At 44.1% G+C, this 25,187-nt stretch overlaps 1 protein-coding gene across 2 annotated transcripts; it reads left to right on the forward strand.

Moving 5' to 3' along the window:
• Positions 1 to 25: 25 nt before the first annotated feature.
• On the forward strand, positions 26 to 24,998 carry marchf5 (membrane-associated ring finger (C3HC4) 5). Of its 2 annotated transcripts, none has more exons than XM_010734585.3 (6): positions 26 to 462; positions 11,248 to 11,450; positions 21,817 to 21,938; positions 22,099 to 22,282; positions 22,520 to 22,686; positions 24,172 to 24,998. In XM_010734585.3, exons 1-6 carry the CDS (start codon positions 419 to 421, stop codon positions 24,286 to 24,288), a joined length of 837 nt encoding a protein of 278 aa, XP_010732887.1. In that variant the 5' UTR covers positions 26 to 418; the 3' UTR covers positions 24,289 to 24,998. The 2 variants fall into 2 exon arrangements, with proteins under 2 accessions (XP_010732887.1, XP_010732886.1); XM_010734584.3 differs by having other exon boundaries at positions 28 to 462; positions 21,808 to 21,938.
• Positions 24,999 to 25,187: the final 189 nt, after the last annotated feature.

A 25,187-nucleotide genomic window follows, 5' to 3' on the forward strand; every position in this document is an offset into this window, starting at 1 on the left:
TGACGCAGCCACGCACGGCCGTGCTACTTTGCGTTACCTCAGAGACGGACACAGTCAATGGAGTCAAGCGGTCACGCCAATGCGATAATATTAGTGACAAACGAGGCCGTGGGCGATGTAAAGAAGATTTCTAGTTGAAACAGAGTGCACCGGTCGCAGATAGATGTCGCTCGGTCCGCCATGACCGCGCAGGAATAGTTTTATGCTGAATAACTGGCTCGTTTGTAGCTGACGTGCCGTGTCAACACAAAGGCCTGTGTGGCTAGCTCCTCAGCTAGCTAGTGAGTGATTTAACGCCAACCTCAGCTGCAGCAAATTAACAAGGCGTGCCATTTTTTTAAATGTTTTATCAGTAACGCAGTGAATCTGCTCCGTCGACAAGACAGCGTTTGAGTGTTTTCTTCGCTCCTCCACGATAATGGCGGACCAGGGCGCAGTGGTCATGCAGCAGAATCTGGACAGGTGAGTTCAAGTTTAAGGCTAGCGTGCTAACGGGAGCTACGTAGCTTGACGTAAAATCACTACAGTTGACAAATGTAGGGACGTGAACTTAGTTTAGTCAGATATTGGTCAGAAACGCGTCGACTTTAACATTTAAATCTGGTTTTTCATGTTAAACTCAAGGACCTTTTTTGAATTCTTGAATAGCATTCACGTTTGTGTATGTGTATAATGCTGATAAACGACGCCCCCACTACTACTGCTACAAGATGAATTAATCATAATACCTGCACTTTGAACATTAAATATGTACTTCATATACCTTTATATTGTTACATTTTACTTGACATTTCTGCAGCCATCATTATGAAACTGAATGACTGAACCTCCTCTCTTATCATCTGTTGCATAAGACACTGAATATGGCAAGCGTGCGTTCATTCCCCTGCTTATTTCCCACTCAAACACACACACTCGTGCATAAGAATTGAAACTTAAGTGACTCCACGTGTGTGTGTGTGTGTGTGTGTGTGTGTGTGTGTGTGTGTGGCCACTGAGACCAGGGGGCCGTAACACAGAGGAAGTAAGAGCAGGGGTCATCTGTTACCCAAGAATGTGAAGCGTGGAGATATTTTCCACTTAATCAGGAAAAACTGACTCTGCTGTGATTTTTTTTATTTTTTTTTTCCGAGGGGCCAAATCAACGTCGAAAGCTTCAACACCACAGCCCTGATACAAATAGTTAAAGCATCGTGGGAGTTTTTTGAATTTGTGAAGTTGTACTACAAGCAACTAGAATGAAGAAGCATGCAAGAGCAATGAAAAAGAGAAAGTCCATCCAGGCTACAATAAAGCAAAGCTTCAACTGTGGGGGGAAAAGTTTAATGACCAACATCTTTTTGACACTGAAACATGTTTAGCTTTGCATCATACTCCCAAACTGTCCTAGCTGTCCACTGCCTGTACACACAAGTTTGTGAATTCCTTTTGAAGCCCCCAGGAAAGTTTTACAGCTGACAAGTTTGACTTGGCAGAGTGTAGCACCAGGTTGAACGCTTTCATGGTCAAATGGAGGGGACAGCCGTCGTGGCAGGTGGGGAATTACTTTGAGTTATAGACACATACAATCCTAGCCACTGTACATTTCATCAGGGGTGTCGAGGCACACAGTCAGCAGCTCTGTGGGTCCCTTGGAGCAGTATGAGGCCCTGGACCTTGTTCAAAGCTTTAGCTCACCCTAGACATGAAATCCAGGCACTTCAGCCACAAACTCTTCTGCTAACCTCTCCCTGCAAAAAGTTAAATTCATGTTCAGCACATTATTGTTTTGCATGCGTCTGGATTCATGGTTCAGTTTGTTGTGGCTAATGGTGGCTTAGGTTGCAGTGCGGAAAGACAAAGGGCTCTTCTCCATTCCACTTTTCTCTACTGTGCCACCTCGTCTCTCTTCTCCTCCACCCATCTGCCTGTGACCTGGAAATGAATCTCAGCGCGCGATCTCAATGGATGTCTCAATTCGTAAAATGCAGAGGAGGAGAGAGTAAAGCTTGTCGGAGGAATTTGCAAGTATTTACAGGTGTATCCTTTCTGTGGATGTGTTTGTGACAGATGATGCAGCCGTGCCACGTGTCATATTTAATTGACATTGATTTGTAATGACTGCTCTGACGCAAGGATGTCTCATTTTGATGACTACATGTTGCCTCAACGTCTCGTATCTCTTACTTGCCTCCTCATGCTTGCATCTGAGGTGGGAGGGACTAAGATGGAAAGGAAATCAGGGCATTGTCTTTTTAGCCAGAACAGACAAACAAGGTGGTTAGTTACATGTCATGATGAAACTGGATAAAATGAGATCGATAACTCAGATGTCAGATGTTATTTTCAGTTAGAGCAGAATACAGTTTACAAACGTTAAAGACTGCATTAAATCGTAGTAGTCTGAACATCCTAATAAACAGTACAACAGGCGGACAAACCTGTCAGAAGAAGTCAGTGATGTAGCACACTGCACAGTATTTAATATTTTCAAACACAAAATAAGCGATGTCAGAGATGGATCATAATTGGCCGTTTATGTGTGTACTGCGAGCAACAGAATCACTACATCACACAAAATTAACCATTTCACTTATTTGGTGAAAGTGGACCATTATTTTATTTTCTGCTTTCCTTCCACTGTCCGGCTGCTGCACATGAACTCTCTGTGATTTACAGAAAGTCCTGATGGACAGTAGAGGAAACTGCTGTGAACTGTAGCTGCTGTTAGCCGGTGTTGAGTGTTTGTACCACAGACGTTTGGACAAACACTAGGCAACATTAAATCTGTTAATATTATTCATATTTTTGATGCCCTGGAAGGTTTCAGTGATGTTGGGTATTTCATTTATTAAGACCATTTAAAACACAACATAATGTTGTCAGTCTGTTACATTTAATTATATAAATAGTTCCCAGGTTTATATTTTAATGCTCTATTTGTCAACACATTACTCAAAGGTAATAGAGTTCTGTCAGGATGCCAGGGTTTAATTATTAAATTGATTTGTTTGTGTCATCAGTGATTTTTTTAATAAAATGAATACATTGTCAGTGTAGAAAGTGCAAGTCATGATATGCAACGTGTCATCATCTTATCAGACCATGACAGGTAAGTCAGGGCTTCTTCTCAAAATTGGGATGGGTTACTGAAGTTGAGGTGATGAATTCAGTCAAATAATCATTGGGATTGAATTAGCTGATACTTCAGTGTTTTGTCATACTAATCTCACTGTTTTCATATGCCTGGCAAAACAACACATGGAACTGAAGTCTAAACTTGGACCTTGCCACACAAGCACCGCACATTACGCTGAAGATTAGATAAGATATAAATGTCTTAATATTTTTCACAACAACTAGGCTAATGTTTTTTCTGTGTAACCCTGATGGAAACAGGTGTTCATGGACATGTTTTGGTCCACTTTTTTTTAGGTCAGTTAAAGCCACGATGGCTGCTTTCCACCCGTTTTTATGCTGCGCGTGTCACCAGAATTTTCCATTTTCTGTGTGAACGGTTGTGAGCAGACACTGCAACATTAGGTCCAGGCACATTGGTGTGCCGTTTCCCTCAAAATAGTCCCTGGCATTCGATAGCTTGTGCAGTGCGTACTAAAAGGCATTTGTAGGCATTTGACGCAGCACTTTCTGTCAATATTGAAGTTTGGACTTGGAAATCATTTCCCAAGCACATGGCTACAGTAGCAGAAAGAAAGGACGGGCATGTGAGCTTTGTGAAATGTGCTTTTGCTGCGTGCTGCGGTTGTGTGGCAGAGGCAATAACCCTGACAGTGTTTGAGGAGCTGATAGCAGGAAGATGTATGTCATGTCCCCTTGCTTCTAGACTGTTGTGTACCCAGGCCTCTATCACTGACAAACATAAGGCTCCACAGGCTCTTATCTGGGCCTGCCACAAGCAGCCAGCTGCCCCTGCAATGCAGCGTTTCACAAATAGATGTGGGGGACACATTTCAATCCATCCTGACCTTTTTATTGGCTCTCACACAACCTCCTTCTTCTACTCTTTTCTTGTCTGCTTTTTGTCCTGATCGCTGACCCTGTTGCTCTTTGTATGAATGGGTATATAAATATGTGCTGTATGTGCGTGCGTATGCATAAGGGCTAGTAATGATTGACCCTGGAGCCAGTTTTTGTTTGGGGTGGTGTTGGTGTCTACAGGCTTTCATCAAGCCTGAGACGGAGACATTTACTTTACTGTTTAAAGATTAGGGTCTAGGGTCAGAGCCACATTGATATACATGAAACTTACAAATTTAAATGTACATAAAACTGTTAAAACACATACTAATATCAAGTTATTGGTAACCAGGTACTGAGTCACTAGCTCTGCCCTGGAAAAACATTTTCTCTTACGCTAGGTTGCGGACATTCTGGTCAATAATCAATAGCTGCTCAGCAGCTGACCTGGCTTGACTCGCTAACCTACAGCTAGCAGAAATAACCTATGTTGAATGGCGTTACCTAAAGGTCACACCAAGTCACATGTAAGCTATGTAAGCTAGCAGTTTTGAGTTCTTTAAACTGCTCGCTGTAAACGGAGGGCCAGCCAATTTATCTTGTTCTTCTCTCTTTTTATACTGCGAGTATTTACAGACAGCACAGTAAAATAAAGTTATTTATTACAAGCATGTGAGCCTGTAATGTGAGAGAAGTTTTGAGTTAATGCATAGTAATCCACCACTGTCTTAGTCTTCTTAACTTTGGAAGCCAGCCACTCACAGACCATTCCAGGCGTAAACAAATGCCTCTTCCTGGACTCCTGTGCACGTGCTCATGTGATCCAAAGGTCACAGTGCCCAGTGCTAGTAGTGGAAGTACACAAATCTGTTACAGAGAAGCCTGTGGCTGTAATAGACGTGGAGGCTCCTGTGTTAGCTGACTCAGGGGAAAAACATTGCTTACATGTCAAGTGACTGATAAACAACAAAAACACACGTTTGTGAGCAATATTTACCGGTCAGTTTTTGTTATTTTTAAAATGTCACAAACTATTTTATAATCCAATAACTGCAAGACCAAAGTGTTTCTGTTGACTGTCAACAAGGTGTTGATTCCAATCTGGTAACTGTAGAAGCTGGAGTTTATGCTGCTGTATTGGATTGCACAATATCGTAAGGACACCCTGTTATTTAGTCCACCTCATATGGAAAATACCAAAGACTGCGTAACTACCACATCTTTTCAGAGTCAGTGTGGCAGCTGACACTCACCAGTTTATCTGCAAAAGACTTATTTAACCAGAAGCTGACACATGAAAGGTACAGATCATAGACTCTGGATAGGTTACAATACTGTTGCAGGGTGGCAAACGGCTCAGGTCGTTAAACTGACACAGACAAGACTAGTTTGTGGTTGAGTAGAAGCAGTGAGACATGGTGAAGCCCCCCTAGACCTTAACCTCCCTTTAAGATCTTTGTGGGCCAAAATCCGGTGCTCCTGTGCCCTGCCTTTGTGCCAAGGAACCTCCAGCTTTCCCACAGTCACGTGACCGCCGCGCAGTGAAAGGAGCCTTTGTGGGGTGGCTTATGTGCTCCTTAAAGAACGGGAGCCTGACTTGTGAGACGATGAGAAAGTAGCAACGCTGTCGCACTCATCTTTGTACACACACTGTCAATCACGCCGTCACCATGTGTTCCGTCAGAGCCCCGCTCCTCTGCGTCCGTGTGACTTTATGAATCAGTTCTGCGCTTTGTTAAATTGTCAAAATTACATTCTGAGCTGAAGTGGATCACTTGATGCTGGCCCAGTGCGAAATGGAAGATCTGCAATCCTTTACTGCTGCCCGTTCTTTGATCCTGGCAGCTTTAAGTTGTTTCTGAAATGGCTCGTGAAATAAAAAGGATAATACACACGGCCGTCTGCCTGCCCTTGAAGTTTCAAAGCAGTCTGTTAGCATTAGGTGGATTAAAGCTCATTGTGGAAACCGCAAAGCCCCACTCGGGTTTGCCTGTTTAGCATGTAAATAAGTGGTTGAGACTGCAGGTGACCTAGCTACCACATTGATCAGGCAGCTCACCATCATCGGATCTCATGTTCTCGAAGGACGTTTTCATGGAAACCTTCCAGACCTTGTTGAGCAGTGACAGGGGGTGATGTGTTTGATGAAGTAGCATCTGTCCACATGTGTGTTTTGGGCTTAATTTTCATCATGTGTAAATATGTGTTGTAGAATCACCAGCAAACAACTATTTGCTAAACCAGAGAAGTCAGTTTAGTCTGCATTAGACGGTTGTAAAAACCGCTATATTCAGACTTTACTTAGTGTCTATTTAGCATTTCTAGTTCACAAACCAGTGTTCATGTCAGACTGCGCAGGAATCCTCTGTATGCGGGAGACCATTTTGAACATGTGCAGCACAGGCTTATCTGCCCGAGTGTTCTGTTTAACAGGGTTGAGGCGACAGCGAGCTGGAGATTAAGGTTTCGCACAGAGGATAGCGTTTCGGTGCTGTTGTATTAGGTCCTGTCATGCTGCGGGACTGGGTTACAGGAATAAGAGCCAGTGAATCTAAGGGAGCCCTGGGTTTTGTTCTCCACCGTCGCGCTCTTGTGGAGACATCTGTCCACTGTTCTTCTCAACTCCTCATCCTCATGTTTTATAGCTGCTTCACTTTCAGCCTCTATGCTGTTTTGTAGGATATGAAGTCCCCAGTGTAAATTGGAAACAGACATAAGATGCTTTTTTTTTTTTTTTTTTTTTTATTGGCCTCTGTTGAAGAGTTTTGATCACGGTGTAGACAAACCTGTCAGATAGACGAAGCAGGCAGCTCCACGGTGAGCTCTATAAGGGCAGCAGACAGAGTGTGAATGCAGAATGGAGGGTTGATGTTTCCGTCAGACTCGGATTCACCACGTGTGTCCGCTGTGGCCTTTAAGCTGACCATGTCACCTGAGCGCCCCGACCCTAAGGCTCCTCTCCTGCATCGTCATGTTTTATTCAGCACTAGGGGAGTATTGGAAAATCATTCATTGCAGGCAGGCAGCAACCCGAGCAAATAATCCAAGTTGGCCATCCACGTTCTTTCACAGATGAGCCCCCTCTACGCCCCAGTAACGGAGCACACCTAGACCTCAGTATGATGATGACAGAAGGCCCCAGATTTGACATCCATTATTCAGCTCTGGGAGCCGGGGGTTGAAATATACATGGTGTACCATGGGCATTCGCTCAGTCAACTACTGAATAAATGTTGGAGCCAATGTGGAAGTGCTGCTAGAGGTGGCCACCATGAAAAGTTTGTTTTTGAACCGCAAAACTCACCAACTTCTTTCTCCAAAAATAATTGTAGTGACTTTTTCATTAGAGGCAGTGTGCGGTCATGTTTGCCTTTTATTTACAGAATGATTTATTGCATCCACATCCTTCTGAACTAAAACTATCTCACAAAGCTACGGGTGATATCACAAACATCTAAATGGGTTTGTGTGTTGTTTACAGTCTCTACAGATTTCCATAGTGAGCAAAACAGGTGATTAATGTTTAGATGTCGGGATCATGTGGAAAAAAAACTGCCAGAATGTTTTCAGTCACATGCAGGGGATCATTTTGGGAAGTTGTGGAGTACAATTTTTCCTTGTATAATGATCTCTAAACCCACCAGACCTTTTCCAGACTTAGATATGTATTTAAGGGCCATGGAACTTTCTGCATTCTGGTAACGAGTTTAGTAATTAGAGCTGTAGCCGATCCCACAGTCTGATATATCTCAATTGTGATGTGGTACAAAACATTTCCTACTTCTTAGTGAGGCGACAGGTTTCTTCCATTCCTGGCATACCTGTTGTTGAAGACAGGAAATGAAACCGTAAACTCCAGATACATCTTATCAGGTCAGACACAGGCAGCCAGTTGTCCAAACCCAGTCAGAGGAGAGATACTGCCCTGTCTGGCATCTCCCAACCTGTGTCGGGTCCAGTTTTAGACCAACCTTTCAAACGATTGCCACAGAATGACAGACCAGAGTTTAAATTTGCATTTATGCAGCCAAACCTGTGACGTAAATCTTCATCTGCCATGTTTATTGAAGGAGGTGATTGTGTATTTAGCTGTTCCCTGGATTTTATGAATATTAATCAGCCATGTTACAATTGTTGTTATGCAAATGACCCTCAAAATGTACATCATCACAGCCTGAGAGAGAAAACCCCCCAAACATCTCTATCACAGTTTGTCTCTTCTTATTGAATTCATGCCAGGGGTTTATGGGAGGTGTGTGTGGACTAATCATTGTTTCATTCATCCAGCGAAATGCCAACTGTTCAAGGTTCAGTGTAATTATGAAAATGAGAACATAAATGTCACACACGGATAGTCTGCAAGGGGGGAGGCTGCAAATATATGTAGCAGCGAGCAGTCAGCCCCTGAACCGGAGGATCTCCTAGCAACAAGCTAGTCCCAGGCCGAGCTGAATGTGGCTTCAAGGAAAATCTTGACATTTTGACAGTTGGATATTTTTCTTCATTTCAACAATTACCATGCTGTTGGAAAATGTATGCACATGTTCCCGTTTTTTATTAGAAACAATAGGACTGCATGGAGCCTGGTTGTGGTAGTCATGGCCTGGTGTCGCTCATTTTCTTGAATCAATTATTCAGGTCTAATCTGAGACTGTTTTCATTGCTAAGTAGCAGCTAAAATAAGAATGTCACTGGTCTAGATTGTTGAACTTCACTGCATGCAGTGAGACACAGTGGCGAACCTTCCAGCCAGTCGCATGCTGCTGATTAATTATGGAAAAGCAATATAATGTCACAGTCGGAGATGTACTGTGGTAAGGTCAGGCAACTTGGATCTCAAATTACCTCCCAGATGTTGGACAGACATGGAGCGGAGGAGGGCTGAGGGTTGTATTGTTCTCAAAAGGAGTCCAATTAATTGGAAGATAGTTTAGAGGACAGGCCAAACGCACTAATGGCTCCTTTCCTGTTAGTTAGTAGGCGGACTTCTAGGGAAAACAGTTTACTCAGAAGAACTTCCACTGTGTGTGGGAGGAGAGGACAGAGGATGTGTGGGGATATTCGTGGGCAGGACGGGGTTGTTAAAATACGGTTTGGCTTGAGGCCACAACAAGGCATTTGTCTGGATGTCACACAGAAGGGAGACGTGTCTCCACAGTTTTGACTGCAGCCAAGCCACTGCACATCCTAGCTGTGCTTCATCAGGATATTGTGCACACTCACACAGGGATGCCCCAGTGAATTTGGGTTTGATTTAATTCCGAAAGCAATGTCAGAAGAATGAAGCTCAAGCTAAAGGCAAAGCTAGCCATATTTAGCCAGAGAAACTGTGCTCAAGTCAAGTAAATGCCCGCCTTCTGTTGAATGTACGGGTCAAAAATCAATTTAGAAAGAAATGGTGTCAGTATGATATGAAATATGAACTTTTTTGTCTTGTATCCAGATGGCAGGATTAGTGTGTGTGTGTGTGTGTGTGTGTGTGTGTGTGTGTGTGTGTGTGTGTGCGCTTTGAACAGTTCCTGCTGTGCTGTCAGATGTGCTTGACAAGCAGTCAGCACATAACAGCTTGTTTGCCTATAGGGTTTATATATTGATCTTGGCTGATGTGATGCAGAGTCACTGGCCCATAGTGATGCTGTCTGTCTGTCTGTCTGTGTGTGTGTGTGTGTGTTCTGCCCAGGCCATTTAGTCTGGTGTTATTTGCAAGACTTTGACTTCAATCGTTGTTCCCTAAATGCTGAAGGAAAAAAAAAAAAGGCCTCGCCAACACTTTCCTCAGTAAGAATTCCAATTAAGCCCCATCTAAGCCGAGACCTTTGACTTGTGTTTGAAGTGACTTTGTGTTGCTGACTGCCCACTTTTCACTCAAAGGGAACGTGAAAGATTACATTAGCTGACAGGCCCATATAGCTGAAGTAAAAGGAGCATTGCACCGTTTATAAATGTAACACTGGAGACGCCCCGGTAGCTCACTTGGTAGGTCGTGCAGCCCATGTAAGTCCTTGCTGTGTTCTCCTTTGCAGCATGTTATCCCCCCTCTCTCTCTCTCCCCCCTGAATTGTCTGTCCATCTCCTCAGCTGTCACGATTCAATAATAATGAAAAATAAATAATGAATGTAATAAATGTAATATTCGCCAGCACGGCGTGTACAGTTACCACCTCAAGGGCATAACACAGAGCTGTCAGAGGCCTGGACACCTTCAGGAGGAATGAGAGACAGACTGACTGAAAGGGGAAATTTGCTCACACATCCAATCACCACTCATGGTGAATGTAGTCAATTCAAGCAACGAATTCCTCCGTGTGAGCTATATTGACTTTGAAATAGCTGAGAAATCTGTTCTTTTTCCAGCACTAGGGCTGTCATTCGACGAGTGCAGTGATGTCGTTGGTGTTGAGGAGGAACGACAGGCTGTTTCACCCTTTTCAGGCTATTTCTGCGTGTGAAAAATAAATGGTCAAACTGCAGGAATCCATTTACCGAGTACCGAGCACCGAACACCGTTGTGTAAGCTTGATTAACACACCCAACATGGCTTTCTCAGTGGACGGGAGAAAAAGAAGCTTGCACGTAATGGTAATGATGATAATCGTGGTACATGTACTGCTCCTCGAGCAGGAGAACTCTGCTTTCTTAGTCAATATAGCTCACACTGAGAAATTTTTTGCTTTAATTGACTGCATTTTCACACACACACAACTACATAAAACCTGCATTCATTCTACATCAAAATCTTTGCCTTGTGTTTCTGTGACAACAGAGATACCTGCTTCATGAAAAGATGTACGATCTGGAGAGGCAGTAAAGTCTTCACTGTGTGCTGATGGACAGAAAGTCAGACTCAGCTCTAATGCGTGGCAGAAATGATGAGAGAGAGGCTGCTGAAATGAATTGGCTGGCAGGTCTCTTGATTCGGGCTGACGTGTTGTAGGCAGTTTGTTTTGTTTTGTTCCTAGCTGGGTAGTGGCCTTTGCCCGTGTGCTGTGCTGGTGAGCATGAGCTCGGCTTGGGTTTTCTTTTACTAGAGCCAAAGGTATTTATTACACCACTTTGATTTAGAAGTGCAGAAGCTCTATCTAATCCAGTTGTCTCTCATGAAATCAAATTACATAAATCATAGTTTTCATCAGCTGTAACACAAGTGTTCCGTTGTGACGTGCAATCATGAAATATAAGCCCCAAAAATGTCAGTTCAGAAATCTACAACCGTTTCTCCTCTTTATCAGGGTGTGTATGTGTATGCATTGTCTTCATCCCACCTGTGGGTGTGTGTGTGTTTGTTTTTAGGAGCTGCTGGGTGTGCTTCGCCACAGACGAGGACGACCGCACCGCAGAGTGGGTGCGTCCGTGTCGCTGCCGCGGCTCCACCAAGTGGGTCCACCAGGCCTGCCTGCAGCGCTGGGTGGACGAGAAGCAGCGGGGCAACAGCACGGCACGCGTGGCCTGCCCACAGTGCAACGCAGAATACCTCATCGTCTTTCCCAAACTGGGTGGGTTAAACCACACAAAGGGTAAAGGTAGAATTATGGAGATAAAATGCCAGGAGGCTTAGAAATAACAAGACAACCATGAAGAGGCACTAGCTTAGCTGTGTTACTGATCAGTAAGTTTGGTTGAAGGGGCAGAGCAAGGTGTCTGTGCTGTGGGAAATTTGAAACCGCTAAGAAATGCTATGGGGACACAAGCTTCAGTTTTATTTTCCAAAGTGTGGTTTCGCTAGCTTCATGAGTTAAGATTCAAATTTGGTGGCTCTGTCTTACACATTTAAAAGAACAATATTAGGATCAAGTATGTTCATAAATCTGAGAACATTGTACAGGAATGACTAACGGACTCTGATGTTGAACTCTGCCGATTTTTTCCATCAAAGTCTGTTTACTTGGTCTTGGGTAGACTCCTCTCTACTTGAAGCTACTACCACACCCAAATCTGAGGCCGCATTGTCAGCCGTCAAGTTGCATTGTGGGTAATGCAGGCAAAGAGGAAGAATAAAAAAAAAATATACCAGATATCTCTGGTTGTGCTGCATCAATTTGGATATTTAGTTTGGTTTAGACAGTCTGGTGTGAGTCTGACACTGTGGCAGGAGTGCAGTGAGTCAGTGGAGCGCTCTTAAATAAAAACCATTGCCTTTCTGCTGCTTTGCTACATCGGATATATGTAAGACGGATTGGGAAACTGCAAAAGTCTTTCCAACTTTTAATTCTGACTGATTTGTTGTACTGTCAAAATGTCACGGCAGCTCTCATTTTCCACCAGTTGTCAACATGTAAGCAGCATTATAGAGCTAATTTCCATGTAAATAGACTGCAGAAGCTGCTTTTTGAGGGGCTCTTAATAGCTGCTGCCTATAACTGTACCCAAAGCTCTGAGAGCTATTCAGTTTGCCTTACCCGAGTGGATGTTTATTTACTCCGGAGCCAGCATAGGTTCTGTGGTGATCTGGGTAAATATTTCCTTTCAGCCTGACGAGAAACAGAAGGGTGCTCACTTGTTACACGGCTCAGCTCCTGGCTGATTGACCAGCAGCAGTTTAGAGAAGCGGCTGCCTCAATTATCCTGACACGTCAGAGTGACGAAGGCCTCGATTGTGCCCAAACATCAACCATGATTCATCCAGGGAACATACATGGCCATTGCGCCAGAAACTCCTCACTTTTTAATCCCTCTTTCCCTGATCCCTTCATACCTCTCCGACTTTCCTCATGCTGTTTCTTCCACTACATTTTGCAGTGACAGCTAAAATAATAGTTGTATCCCTTTGCTGAAATTCTACAGCCAAATGTCAAAACCTGGACACATGAGGTTCATAGTCCACAGTTGTCACTGGGTTACCCATCAGCCACTGCTGGGCCACTGCTATTTCAACCTCAGAGAGAGAGAGAGAAGTTGCAATTTGAGACAGTAGCTGGCCCTAAGACAATGTTAGTCTGCAGGAGGCCAGGCCAAGCTGGTAAACAGGTTCATGTATATTTATAGTGACCAGGGCTGTGCTGTCAGTCACTTTGATGCTATAAGAAGAAGTTTCAGCTCAGCTTCTTTACACACTTCCCCCTCCTCCTCCTCAGTAAATAACCCTGTGTATGTCTGTATCTCCCTCTGAGAGCTCGGTGTTGGCACTTGACTTGTTGCTGCGTATTTGTGAATGTGTCTGTCAGCCTTTTTGTGTCTAACTTCGAGTTAAGTGACTCGCAGACCCCTCTAGGACTTTCAATTAGCGCTGCATCAACCCCTACAAACGCCCAGTTGAGCAGTCCAACAGGCCCAGATGACATGTTAAATTGTTAAAATGTTTGAAGTGATCATTAATAAGTCAATAAAACATCACACAATGACTTACCAATGAAAATAAATATATATTTGCATTAAAATACAAAAACATTTGACTAACAAGAAGCATGTCATAAGTGTCCTATGAAGTCTGTAAAATAAGAAAGAATCAAAATCGATGCATGTCTGAACGAAGTGTTCCAAAACTGATGAACATGAGGGTTTCAAACAATTCAGCTGGAGTCCAACAGGAAGGAGAAATAAGGCTGTGCTATCTGTCAGAGCCCAGCTCTCAAATGCACCGAGAATCAGTCACAACATAAAATATACAATATGCTGTCTGCTGTAGATGTCGACTTGAAGAGACAAAGATCTAGGCCGTTTCAAGGTCACTTCACCTATATAAAAAGAACTGTATTTTAGATGTTTCAGTGTGTGTTCTCAGTCTATATGACACAAGTTAATTGAAAGCCGCTCACACAGGACACTGTGACATGTCAATAGGAAAAGCTCAGGTCAAAATAATAGAAATCAACTTTAGCTGCTTCAGTTTCAGGCTGTGCACGCTGACATTCGAATGGAACAGAGCCACTGTTAATGTGCTCAGTATGCCTGTGCTTTTCCAACTTATGTGACAAAGTCATGTTTTACAGTTTATTAAAAAAATCCCTTCTATTATTAGCATGGGCATGTAGAAATCGTGGATGCATCCTGACGATTCACCATAGTCAACAGCGATTCATAAACAACAGCCCAGTGTTTGTGTCATAGATAAAGAATGACTCTATTTAGTAACACATTCATCAATGTATGGCACAGAGGAAAGCACACAAATGTTTTAGTGATTTAGGGAAATTGAGGTGAAGTCATCTCTGGCTGGTTGCTAAGCAACATGGTAAAAGGAAGTGTGTACTTTAGGCTACATTGAAACAGTCTTTTCTCCTACTGTTTGTATGGTTTTATTTCATTTCAGCAGATTACAGTAAACACATTTATTTTGATTTTGAATTTGTGTTTTCTAGTGTGTGTGTATGTATGTATGTATGTATGTATGTATGTGTGTGTATGTGTATATATATATATATATATATATATATATATATAGAATTTTATTTATTTAGGTCAAAGTGTAAATGAAATTCAAATTTATTCTAGCTCAGTCCGAGAGAACTCATCTGACTTTTTGTTCCGGAGAGGATACACAAACATGTTTGTTATCTATTGTTAGCGTCTCACTCACATGCTCTGGCTTTGAGACACATTATGAATAGAGTCTCTGTTTCACACCGTACGGTTTTTGAAATCATTATTGAGACGCATTGCATCAGTGTTTTCTCACAGCGTGCCATATCATTATGTCTTTGTGGCTAGTTATTCTTGGCCAGATCTTTTTTTATAACAGCCAGTACAGTTTGTGGCTTAGAAGGTAAAATGTTTACCCTCAAGCTCCTGACGCCCACTTCAAAGTTTGTGTTCATTTGTCATGTGCTCAAACGCTCAAGCGGTTTGGCCAAAAGCAATAGCGCGTTGTGATGGATGGGCCAGTGGTTTATTTTGAAAAGGAACTTCCTCTTTACTGTGGCTGATTTTCTGAGTAATGGCGCCCTTAGCTTAGAGAATGATACAGCAGGCCCCTGCCACCATCACCATTCATTTAGTGAGGACTTTATTTAAGCAACCAGAGGCTTGTGTTACCTTTTGATTTAAGCGTGTGTGTCTGTCTTTGGTTTCTCTTAAGTTTAGCTGACAGACTGAGAGGATGTGTGGACGGAGCCAACACATCCTAAACCGACTGCTGAAAAACTCACTTGTGAGTTTAAGTGTGTAGTAAGGTTCAGCCACTTCCTCTGGGAATCAGGACATCTGTCATATGTAAATAAAGTGTTGTTTAGTGAGGATCAGTAAAGCTGTGGAAGTAGAGTGTTTACAAAGTTTCAAACCACTAGGAGCTGACTGAAAGTGTGCTAAAAGTTCCAGGACTCCCTTGAAGAAAAAGTTTTAATCTCAGTGGAACTTATTCTGGTTAAATAAAGGGTCAATTAAAATTAAAGCTGCAAGCAGCGTCGAAATTTGCATAATATCGGTCTTAATAACCACAAGAAGTTTTAGACAGCTCTTAGAAAGTAAATGAAAGCACAACACGTGAGTGTCTGAGAATCACAAGCATTCAGCATGTTTGAATTTTTTTTATGGATCGCCACGCCCACACAGTTTCCACAAAATTAATCATTTTGACAACTTTTACTCAGGAAGTCTATGTGAACACACCTACCAAGTTTGAAGTCAATTCGATAAAATCCCTAGGAGGAGTTCGTTCAAACATGACCCCTTGTCAACCAGCCCAAAACAGCAAAAATGGCAATTTTCATTCTTAAATATTTCGCTTCCTGTTCATTGTAGCCCATTGCTCCAAGAGACTTGTAGGTCTTGCCATGTTCTACAATTCAGCTGAGTTTCGTGACTCTGTGTCCAAAACTGTGGCGGGGCTGTTTGAAAGAAAAATTCCAGGGGGCGCTATAGAGCGCTTTTGCCCTGCCCCCTAATTAATTATGCAGCCAAATTCTGCATAATATTGGTCTTAACAAGCACAACAAGGGCAAATTTTAGTGAGTTTTTGAGGGGATATGAGCCATCGAAAATACGATTTACTTTGGTGTCTGAAGGAAAAAAACTCGGAAGAAAAAAAATAATAAACATACGAAATTTAATAGGGCCTCGCACCGCGTGCTCGGGCCCTAATAATGCTGCTGAGAAGAGAACACCTGAGATGTAATAGATGGGGCAGAATTGACCTGACATGGCTGCTTACCGGTCAGTGCATGTCAAATAAAATACCAATCCACAGGCGTACATGGAACAAATTAAGTATGTTAATAGATAATTATTATTTTAGATTTTCATTGATGGTTTAATTCTAGATTTTCCAGATAAATATTCATTCATTGCTCTTGGTGATTACAGTGGTCCCTCGTTTATCGCGGGGGATACATTCTAAAAATAACCCACAATAAACGAAATCCGTGAAGTAAGTATTACAATTATTATACATGTTTTAAGGCCGTAAAACCCCTAACCACACACTTTTACACGCATTTTGTACAGTACTCCCTTAGTTAATCAGGACGCAGAACACATATGCGCGTCTCCCTTAGCCAATTTAGGACGCAGAACACAATGCGCGTTCATACTGTACAGTACCGCTATATAACCGCGTTATAGCGAGGGACGACTGTACTTAATGTTGACTTAATCGACAGTCGCCTGGTCTAAAGAGTGCATTTTCAGTTTGAATAATTCTGAGAGAGAGCTGAGTTCACTGCTGCACGGATGGATCCAAATCGACCTGCTCACCCTCAAACGCTGCTTTTAAAAGTTCATACTGTATTTTTCCAAAACACTGACGTGAGGTGCATTACTTACAGTAGCTGATTGATTATGAATTGATCTAAAAAAACTTCAGAGTTCTCTCACACTTAGAGGTTTTGGCACTAACATGCTGCTCTGAGACCAAAAACTTAAAGTTAGGACTGACCTGTCTGTTATTTATTATTTTCCCCTTAGTTTCAGCCTCAGGCTGTTTTGAGAATCTCTATTTATATTTAAGGGCTAAAACCAGAACCGCTGAAGTCAAGTCATTTCCAGCCACATTGTGAATTTCTGAACCAGCAGCTGAACGTATCTGGACAGGAAGCGGAGCAATGCTTTGTTACATGCACAGAGCCTGTTGAGTTTACTAGAGGGGCTTCTCATCCTCAGGGAGAAGTGTCTCTTTCCTCATCCCATTAGCTAGTGTCAGACAGAGGTGGCGAGGGAGTCGTGCAGAGATGCTGGATGTGTCTGGGAGAGAGGAGTGGGAGTGAAACTGGGTCACAGGAGAAGCCGACCGAGCAGCTCATCAAAGGCTGACAGAGCAGAGTGGAGATGAGTGGAGTAATGCCGTCGCTCTGCTGATGAATCCATGAAATCACAGCAGTCCTCCAGTTTCCCTGCAACTCAAACAGGACTTCCACAAACAGGACTTCCACACGACTTTAGAAATCAGGTCCGCGGTGGTGACATTTCTAGATTGTAAAGAACAGGATGTGCCTCAGACATGAACCTTTCCATGCAAAAGCTTCACGCTCATCTGATAATTTTTGCATCTCGGCACTGCATGACGTCAGACTTGGGTCAAACTGCATTTGCAAAGTATTTGGGTTTGCTACTTAGACTACCAGACAGGTGGGTTTTTCCACTTCGTCACTGTTTTATGCAGATCTGACGGATATTTCAATTACAAGTTTTGACATCCAACCACGCTGTTCTCAAACCAAAACCAGTAATGATAAAGTTTGAACCAAACACATCATCTGCATTTAGTAGTTACACACGCAGATTGGCACAAGGGTTTTACTATATTTTGCTTCATGCTGAATGAGTGTTACAGATAAATGAAGAACAGTGAATCTCTCAGCAGAGATTTTGTTTGTACCGTCTTCGTTCCGCTCTCTCGCTGCAGGATACGCTGGGCATTAGTGCACTTCAAAGCAAGCAGGAGGAGTACAGCGTTGTCTGTTTTGCTGCATCATTGCTGCAGTGTTCCTTTCCCATTTTCTATTCTTTGTAATGGTTACATAGGGACACTGCTACCTTATATTTATGATGTGCTTGTTGTGCAGACAGCCAGTTGCTCCATGTGTACCATGTTTAGTTTAAAACTTAAAAGCCCAGATGTATATTCTTCCCTTTGAATATAATTTTAGTGGCTTGGCTTCACAGGCTGTGGTATTTGCAGCAGCTTTAATTAGCTCTCAGAATAATAGCAATTTCACAGTTTGGTGACAACACTGGGATGACAGCTCTCAATTTGGGTGATAGCTGCGGACAGGTAGAGGCAGGGCGCGCTGTTGGGAGGTTTGCCACAGTAATGATTTTCTCAGGCTTGCTGCAGAAGCCAGCTCATTTCTAGAGGCTTGACAGGCATTACTCAAGCTTGGCTCCCAGGGTGGGACCCCTGCCTGCTGCCGGAGGGTGGGTGATTTGGAGCCACAGATCACCTTTTCTATTAACCCAGGTTTTGATTGTTTTAACTGACTTACAGCACAGGAGATACGGAAGGAAGCAACGCTGCAGGCTACAAAGAGAGGAGTAGCTATATGCTGTGCTGGCCCGATTCCCACCAGCACCTGCTGCAGAGCCAAAGCCAGCCTATCATGCTAATTTGGCTGGCAATGTAACTCAGAGGACGGCGTGTCCTTGCTGCTCCTTCTTTACCGACACTCTGCCTAGAGAGAGTAAACAAGCCAGCTGGAACAGAGCACCAGCATGTGTGCCCACTACTGAGGAATCGCAGTTGCACTTTTCCCCTCTCTCCTCCACTTCCCCCTCCCTTGTTTTTAATTATCTTAATTATGGAATCTGCTGCCAGTGGCTGAAATGAATTGCTCAGCTCTCCACCTCGCCAGCGGCCATTAAGGGGCGACCCAGTTCCCTCCGGCTGCAATGGCGTAATGCTTAGGCAGGGAGAAAATCGGAAGAGAATCCAACCCCGTCATCAAAATGTGCCATATTAATGCACTCGAGCAATGCGAGATCAATCCCACCTACACAGGTGCAGTAAAAAATAAAAAAGGAGCTCTGGAAAGCATCAAAAGTTTGGCAGCAGACGAGAGAGAGAGAGCGTCTGTGTTTATAACTACATTTGAAATCAAAGTGTGATATTTCCATCCCGTGTTAAGTAGCGTTTAAAGGTGCCAAATGCTTGGTGCTTGCTTTGGGTTCCTTCCTCAACAAGTGGCCAGGAGCGCTGCTGTCTGAAGAGAAAGGCCTTCGGCATGAGCTGCTTAAAATGCTGCGCTGAACTCCGCTCTGAACTCGAAGCTTTTATAGAGTGAATGTACTCAGCTGCAGAAATAGGTGTACAGCTCACAGTGGCTGAATTGTATACAACTTGTGGCAAGTACTTATGGGTAACAGCCTCACGGTGGCCTGGGCTGTCCAAACAGCTTAATAAAGTCTGTCTTATGTCCCAGCTGTAAAAAGCCATAAGCCCCCTAAATAACCGCTGAGCCCCAGAATAATCTTTGAAAGCAGCTGCTCTTTTTACACATGATGTGTAGGCTAATGTAAATGTTGTAGTTAGACATGCCACAGTTTGGTCTCACCGCGTTGGTTTCCTCCGCAGGCTCATGAAAATGCCTCTGCTCAGGTGTTTGCATTAAATCTGTCCTCGTCCTGAACGATGATGGCTCGGTGGCTCGGCAGCACTGCCAGTAGTTCCCTTGGCAGGAGCCTGTGACCAACTACAGCACAGCAACTTTAAGTGACGGAAGCTTCCTGAGCTACAAGGTCGAACAGTTTTTTTTACTCACTGTACACCAGCCTCAAAGCATAAACGTACAGGATAATATATTTATCAATCTGCTGCTGACATGCCAGAGGGGAAAGTGTTCTTGAGCCAAGTCCTGCTTTCACAATGACTCAGCACTGTTCGAATCCCACTTCCACGTGACGGCTTTATTTCTCGATGGGACAAGACGTGTCAAAATCACTGTCTTAAAGATAGGATTATAAATGTCAGCCTTCCCCAGAGACAAGCACGTATGTTAGAAAGCTTATTGAAATGACCTTTGTACCACTTTGACAGATATGTGCCTTTCCAAAATCAAAAACATCAAGTCAGGTAGTACGAGCGACTTGAAAAAAGTCCTGACTGAAAACATCTACTGATAGATAAATGCTGATCCGTGATGCTCGTAGAGTGGAGAGGTCAATGCTAGCAGCTCTGTGCCGTGAGGAATGTTTGCACTACAGAAACCTGAACCAAACTTGTTCCTCAGGCGACGTTACGTTTACCGAATACATATTTAGTCCTCGTGCTTGAAGCGTTTACTCTTGGGAACGTTGAAAGTCAAACATGAAAATACAATACATACAAGTCTGATCTTCTTTACTGTACCTACAATATAATATGAGTAATATTAGTTGATGAAAACAGCCCACTGCATTTTGAATCAACTCCTGGAACTAGTGTTGGCTAGTTGCTATCTAGCTACAGCTGATGAATCCTGCCAGCAGCAGTCTTGTCCGTCAGAAACTGTGTTTACTGTGTGCAGTTAGTGTTTACTATATATAGGAGCACACTGGTTACAATAAAAGAAGGTGTTTGAGAAAATAGGTTTTCAGGGCCTTCTTAAAGTCACACTGCTCTGTGCTGTGGCTCCCATCTTACAGTTTTTCGGGTTGCACTGCAACACATCAAGGCCTGGTGCTGTGTTCTCTGCTCAGTCCCTCCGGTAGCGTCCCCACCCCGCTCTCCTCCTACTGATTCCTGGGCTAGATATTAATAGGATGTGGATGGGTCTGTCTTGAGTGAGGAAATCAGGTTGCCTTCCTGTAAATATTGCATGATTTCCCTCGAGTCAGCCTGGAATGCCACAGAGGAGGAGGCAGTAGAGATTTATTTTTTTTGTAGGTCCTGCTCCTGATGTCAGACAGGGATGTAGCTGCTCTAAAGGCCCGTTTGGACTTCAGATTAGTCCTGATTACACGCTTGTCGAGAACCAGCCCAGTTTTTTTTTAACCATCTAGGTGGAGCCTGTCTGTCATTTGCCCTACAATACAAGGTGTGCACCACACCTGCCCTCCTTCAAAGTTTCTTGAACTTTCACGCTGCTGCATTTTTGTCATTTTTCTTGTTGCACTGGAAGATGGCATGCCATGTTTATTTAGGGTGAGCCTCCTTGTGTCTTCAGTTCTTGTCACTGTTATTTGAACAGAGGTCAGACGCTGGTTAAATTCCTGCGTCTTTTTACTTGTACACAGGATCAGGGCATGGCAGTGATGGCTGGTGCCTCTCTTCATGTAGATATGTGTTGAGTTTGGATGCTCTTCCTGTATCAGTGGTTGTTTTACCAGCAGGAGTCTCATGACCCCTGCTGTACACTCACACACTGTTCAGTGGCTTGTTGTCCACTCGTCCTCTCTCTTCAGCTCGTGTCTATAGATAGACAGAGTATTCACTCTCGTCTGAATGACATTGGGACAGCTTGTGACCGGATGATTTGCATTGTTTTGCACTGATGCTTACTGTTGTTGAATTTAAACTCTCTTGCTTAAGGTGTGTGTAGCTCAGCCTCGCCCTCGGTCAAACACACACACACTTGCAGGTCGTGACTGAAAGCAGCAGAGAGACGGAGACCGCGATGCAGCCTGGTTCCATTTTTATAGACTCCTGACCTCACATGCTGCGCTCTGCAGATGAATGGACGGGGGGTAAAAGTTATGCTGCATTGGAATATTGATTTTAAACCTTGAGGCTTTAAAGTATTCAGTACAGCCGTACAGAACACCCCCCTCAGAAATGCTGCTCCACCTGTCATTTTATCAGATTGTGTGCCAAAATGGTCACACCCTGCAGTGCCAGTCTGTAAAGTCCTGTGCTCTGTATGCATCCCGGTCAAAGCTATGATCAAAAACAAATGGGCTGTGCATCAGTCTCAGTGTTTTTTGGATTAAACTCAACAACAGTAGGAAGGAGAGCTGAACTCAGTAGTGCATGTGTACCGTTTTGTCTCACTCAGCTGTTTTCATCATCAGGGCCTGTAGTCTACGTACTGGACCTGGCTGACCGTCTCATCTCTAAGGCCGGACCCTTCGCCGCTGCCGGCATCATGGTGGGCTCCATCTATTGGACTGCTGTCACCTACGGAGCAGTCACAGTCATGCAGGTATGACCTGCTGTGCAAAGCAGCCATCACTTTGACTGAGCTGCAGACGTGCTTCCTTTCTTTCATTCTTTCTCGTTTGTAAGTAAAAGTGAAGCAGCTTCACTCCTTTGCTGTGTTTTTTTTTTTTTTCCCCATTCTGACCGCCCTGTCTGCTCTCCAGGTGGTGGGCCATAAGGAGGGCCTGGATGTTATGGAGCGGGCCGACCCACTGTTCCTGCTCATTGGCCTGCCCACCATCCCCGTCATGCTGATCCTTGGCAAGATGATCCGCTGGGAGGACTACGTCCTGCGCCTGTGGAGGAAGTACTCTAACAAACTGCAGATCCTCAACAGCATCTTCCCAGGTCAGGACACACGTCCTCATCTGTCTTCATGCTTCTTTTACTGCCGGCAGTCAGAACTTGGACCTTATTCAGATATAGTTAAGAGCGGGAACTGTAACTGTAATTCAGCAGTAGTGTTACTGCGGCTAACACACTGCAGGAGAGAATCTCTGTTTATTAGATCAGCCGTACTCTCAGGTACAAATACAATCATGTGTTTCAACCAGCTCTCTGCCATCTGTCTGTGCATCTCTGCAGGGATTGGCTGCCCAGTTCCTCGTATCCCAGCAGAGGCCAGCCCCCTGGCGGACCACGTGTCGGCCACACGGATCCTGTGCGGCGCCCTGGTCTTCCCCACCATCGCCACCATCGTGGGGAAGCTCATGTTCAGCAGTGTCAACTCCAACCTGCAGAGGACCATCCTGGTGGGTACAAACCAAGGAGCTCCTCATACATTGCCACATTTCCAGAAAAATACACAGGAAGGAAGCTTCTGACTGTCGGAAAACTCAAGCTAACAAAGAGGTGGAAGAAAGAGAAAGTCAACATCTTGCTCTAAAGCCAACACAGTCAAAACATCAAGCAAGTGCAGCAACACAAGTCATAGCAGCCAGCTAATTCCACTTCATATTTACGTGAAAGTCAGCCCCAGGTTTGCTGTCACTCTCTTTCTCTTGTCAGCCTCGTCCGTCAACTTTCTCTTCACCTGTCATTATGTCCGTACAGCCTGCTGAGCCCGGTTACATTGCCCGCTCGCCCAGCTTCAGTTCTGGCTCCGCTCCATAAAATAACATTCATCAAAATCAGTGAAATAGATGATGTGTGTCGTAAAGCGTTATGACTCAGTCAATCATTCGCCAAACGTACGGGGCGCAGAGTGAGACAGATGTTAGTGAACACTTATTTCACTACGTCGCTTTAACCGTAGAAAGTATGAGCCACTGGTAGACACGAGAGAAACCTCACCTCGCTGAGGACAGACAGGTAACCAGAGTGGCTCGTGTGATCGGGGTTGCGTCGATCCTCCTGAACACTCTGTCCTCGTCTGACGGTGAGCAGGAAGCTCCGTCTCACCTTTTACAGGAAGGAGGAAGAAGTTAGAGCTTGTTACCCGAACTAGTTCAACTCGTGTTGCCGTGAAGTCCGAAACCACCTCCAGGTGTTTTTTTTTTTGTTTTTTTTTACTTCCCTCAGAGGGAAAATATGAAGCAACATTAAAGGGAAGAAGAGTGAAATGAAACAGTTCTTTTTCACAGCAGCCATTTTGACCTGTAATAGTAAACACAGGTGTGAGTCAGGGTGGCAACCTCATGCCGACTACAGGACATGACCAAGAAGTCCAGCATGAACTTTACCCTGAAACCAACAAGATGCAAGATGTCAATCTTCTTCATTAATTATCTAACAATTAAACACCAGAGCTGACACTGTAATTAAGAGGTGGCTGTGTCTTCGTGACCTTTTGGAACCGAGCCGGGCGAGCTGTGTCCAGTCTTTATGCTAAGCTAAGCTTCATGTTCACCGTGCAGACATGACGGTGTTGATGTTCTCGCTGAAGTCTCGGCAAGAAAGCAAATACTCCACGAGCTTCTTTATTCAGAGTTTCCAGGATGGCTAGATTCCTCCTCGGGTCGTGAGGAAAGCAGGCTGGATTTTCCACGTCTTTATTTACACTGAGACTTCTCTTGGATGTTAATGTTGAGGCCACACAGCCAACAGGTACATGATTTAGAGTGTTCCTCGCTCATAACTGGACAGGAAGCAGCCATGAAGATCAAGTCTGTTTATGTTTTTCTTTATTTTCATGAGCTGTCAGATGTTTCATATTTGTGATGGTCAGTGTGGAAATGAAAGACGTGTCGAGCGGAATCTTTAATCTCTGAATCTTTTTTTTTTTTTCCCCTCTTCAGGGAGGCATCGCCTTTGTGGCCATCAAGGGGGCGTTTAAGGTGTACTTCAAACAGCAGCAGTACCTGAGGCAAGCCCACCGCAAGATCCTCAACTTCCCCGAGCAGGAGGAAGCCTGAGGGAGGCGGCGCAGTCCGGAGGGAGGACGGCCGGACGAACCACACACCTCTGCCGGAGGGGTGAGGGGGGGCGGAGGGGGGAGAGGATACGGACAGAGAGCGCAGGTGAAACAGACTTAGCATCAGTGTCACCCCCTTATTCGCCTACTTCCTCCCCCACGCCTCACCTCTCTCGCCCCTCCTGGAGTGATTCATGGCACCGCCGCTGACATTCATGCAAGGAATCCCCTCCACCACCTCCACCACCAAAACCTCCGCCACTACACTTTGTTTTTAAACCTTTGATGCTTTCGTAAGGTGAAGTCGGATGAAGCCTGCAGACAGACTGGAGCATGTTTGCAGCACACACACATACATCTGTCGGTTGGATGTGCTTCTACAATCACATAACTAATACTTATTGTAAACTTACTGTATTTTAAAGGAAAGAAATGCGGGGCATGTGTATTTAGAAAGTTTTATAATAATAATAAATTGTTTTATAATGTTTATTTTGCAGATTTGAAACGCCCTCATTGCCAATGTCGGGGGTTTATATTGAATTAAGAATAATGTTCAGTGTGTGGAATGTATTAATGCTAAAACAATAAAATGTGTTTAACAGATGTGAATCATGATGCAGTACATTACCCACAGCCAGGAAGCGTTAGGAGCAAACTGTTGCTTTAATAAAGACAAGCGTGTCACACACACTCACCACAGGTAGGAAGCTGACAGAGAGGGGTGTTTAACTCTTTTGCTCACATGCCTTGGCAGTGTTCACGTCGACTGTCCGTAGCTCTGTCTTCGTTTTACAAAACCGCTTTTTACTGCGCGTGTTTCTAAGCTTCATGGAGCTCCTGCAGGACGAGCCTGTTGCTATGAGGGAGGACGGACGGCACGGAGTGACAAGACGTTTT

This window comes from Larimichthys crocea, chromosome III (assembly GCF_000972845.2).
Source record: "Larimichthys crocea isolate SSNF chromosome III, L_crocea_2.0, whole genome shotgun sequence".
NCBI lineage: Eukaryota > Metazoa > Chordata > Actinopteri > Sciaenidae > Larimichthys > Larimichthys crocea.

Bases quoted from the DNA above. Each gene is read 5' to 3' on its own strand.
- marchf5 (XM_010734584.3), top strand. From the start codon at position 419: ATGGCGGACCAGGGCGCAGTGGTCATGCAGCAGAATCTGGACAG. The intron at 463-11,247 runs GTGAGTTCAAGT...GTTTGTTTTTAG, and splicing joins ATGCAGCAGAATCTGGACAG to GAGCTGCTGGGTGTGCTTCG. The intron at 22,687-24,171 runs GTGGGTACAAAC...TCCCCTCTTCAG, and splicing joins ACCTGCAGAGGACCATCCTG to GGAGGCATCGCCTTTGTGGC.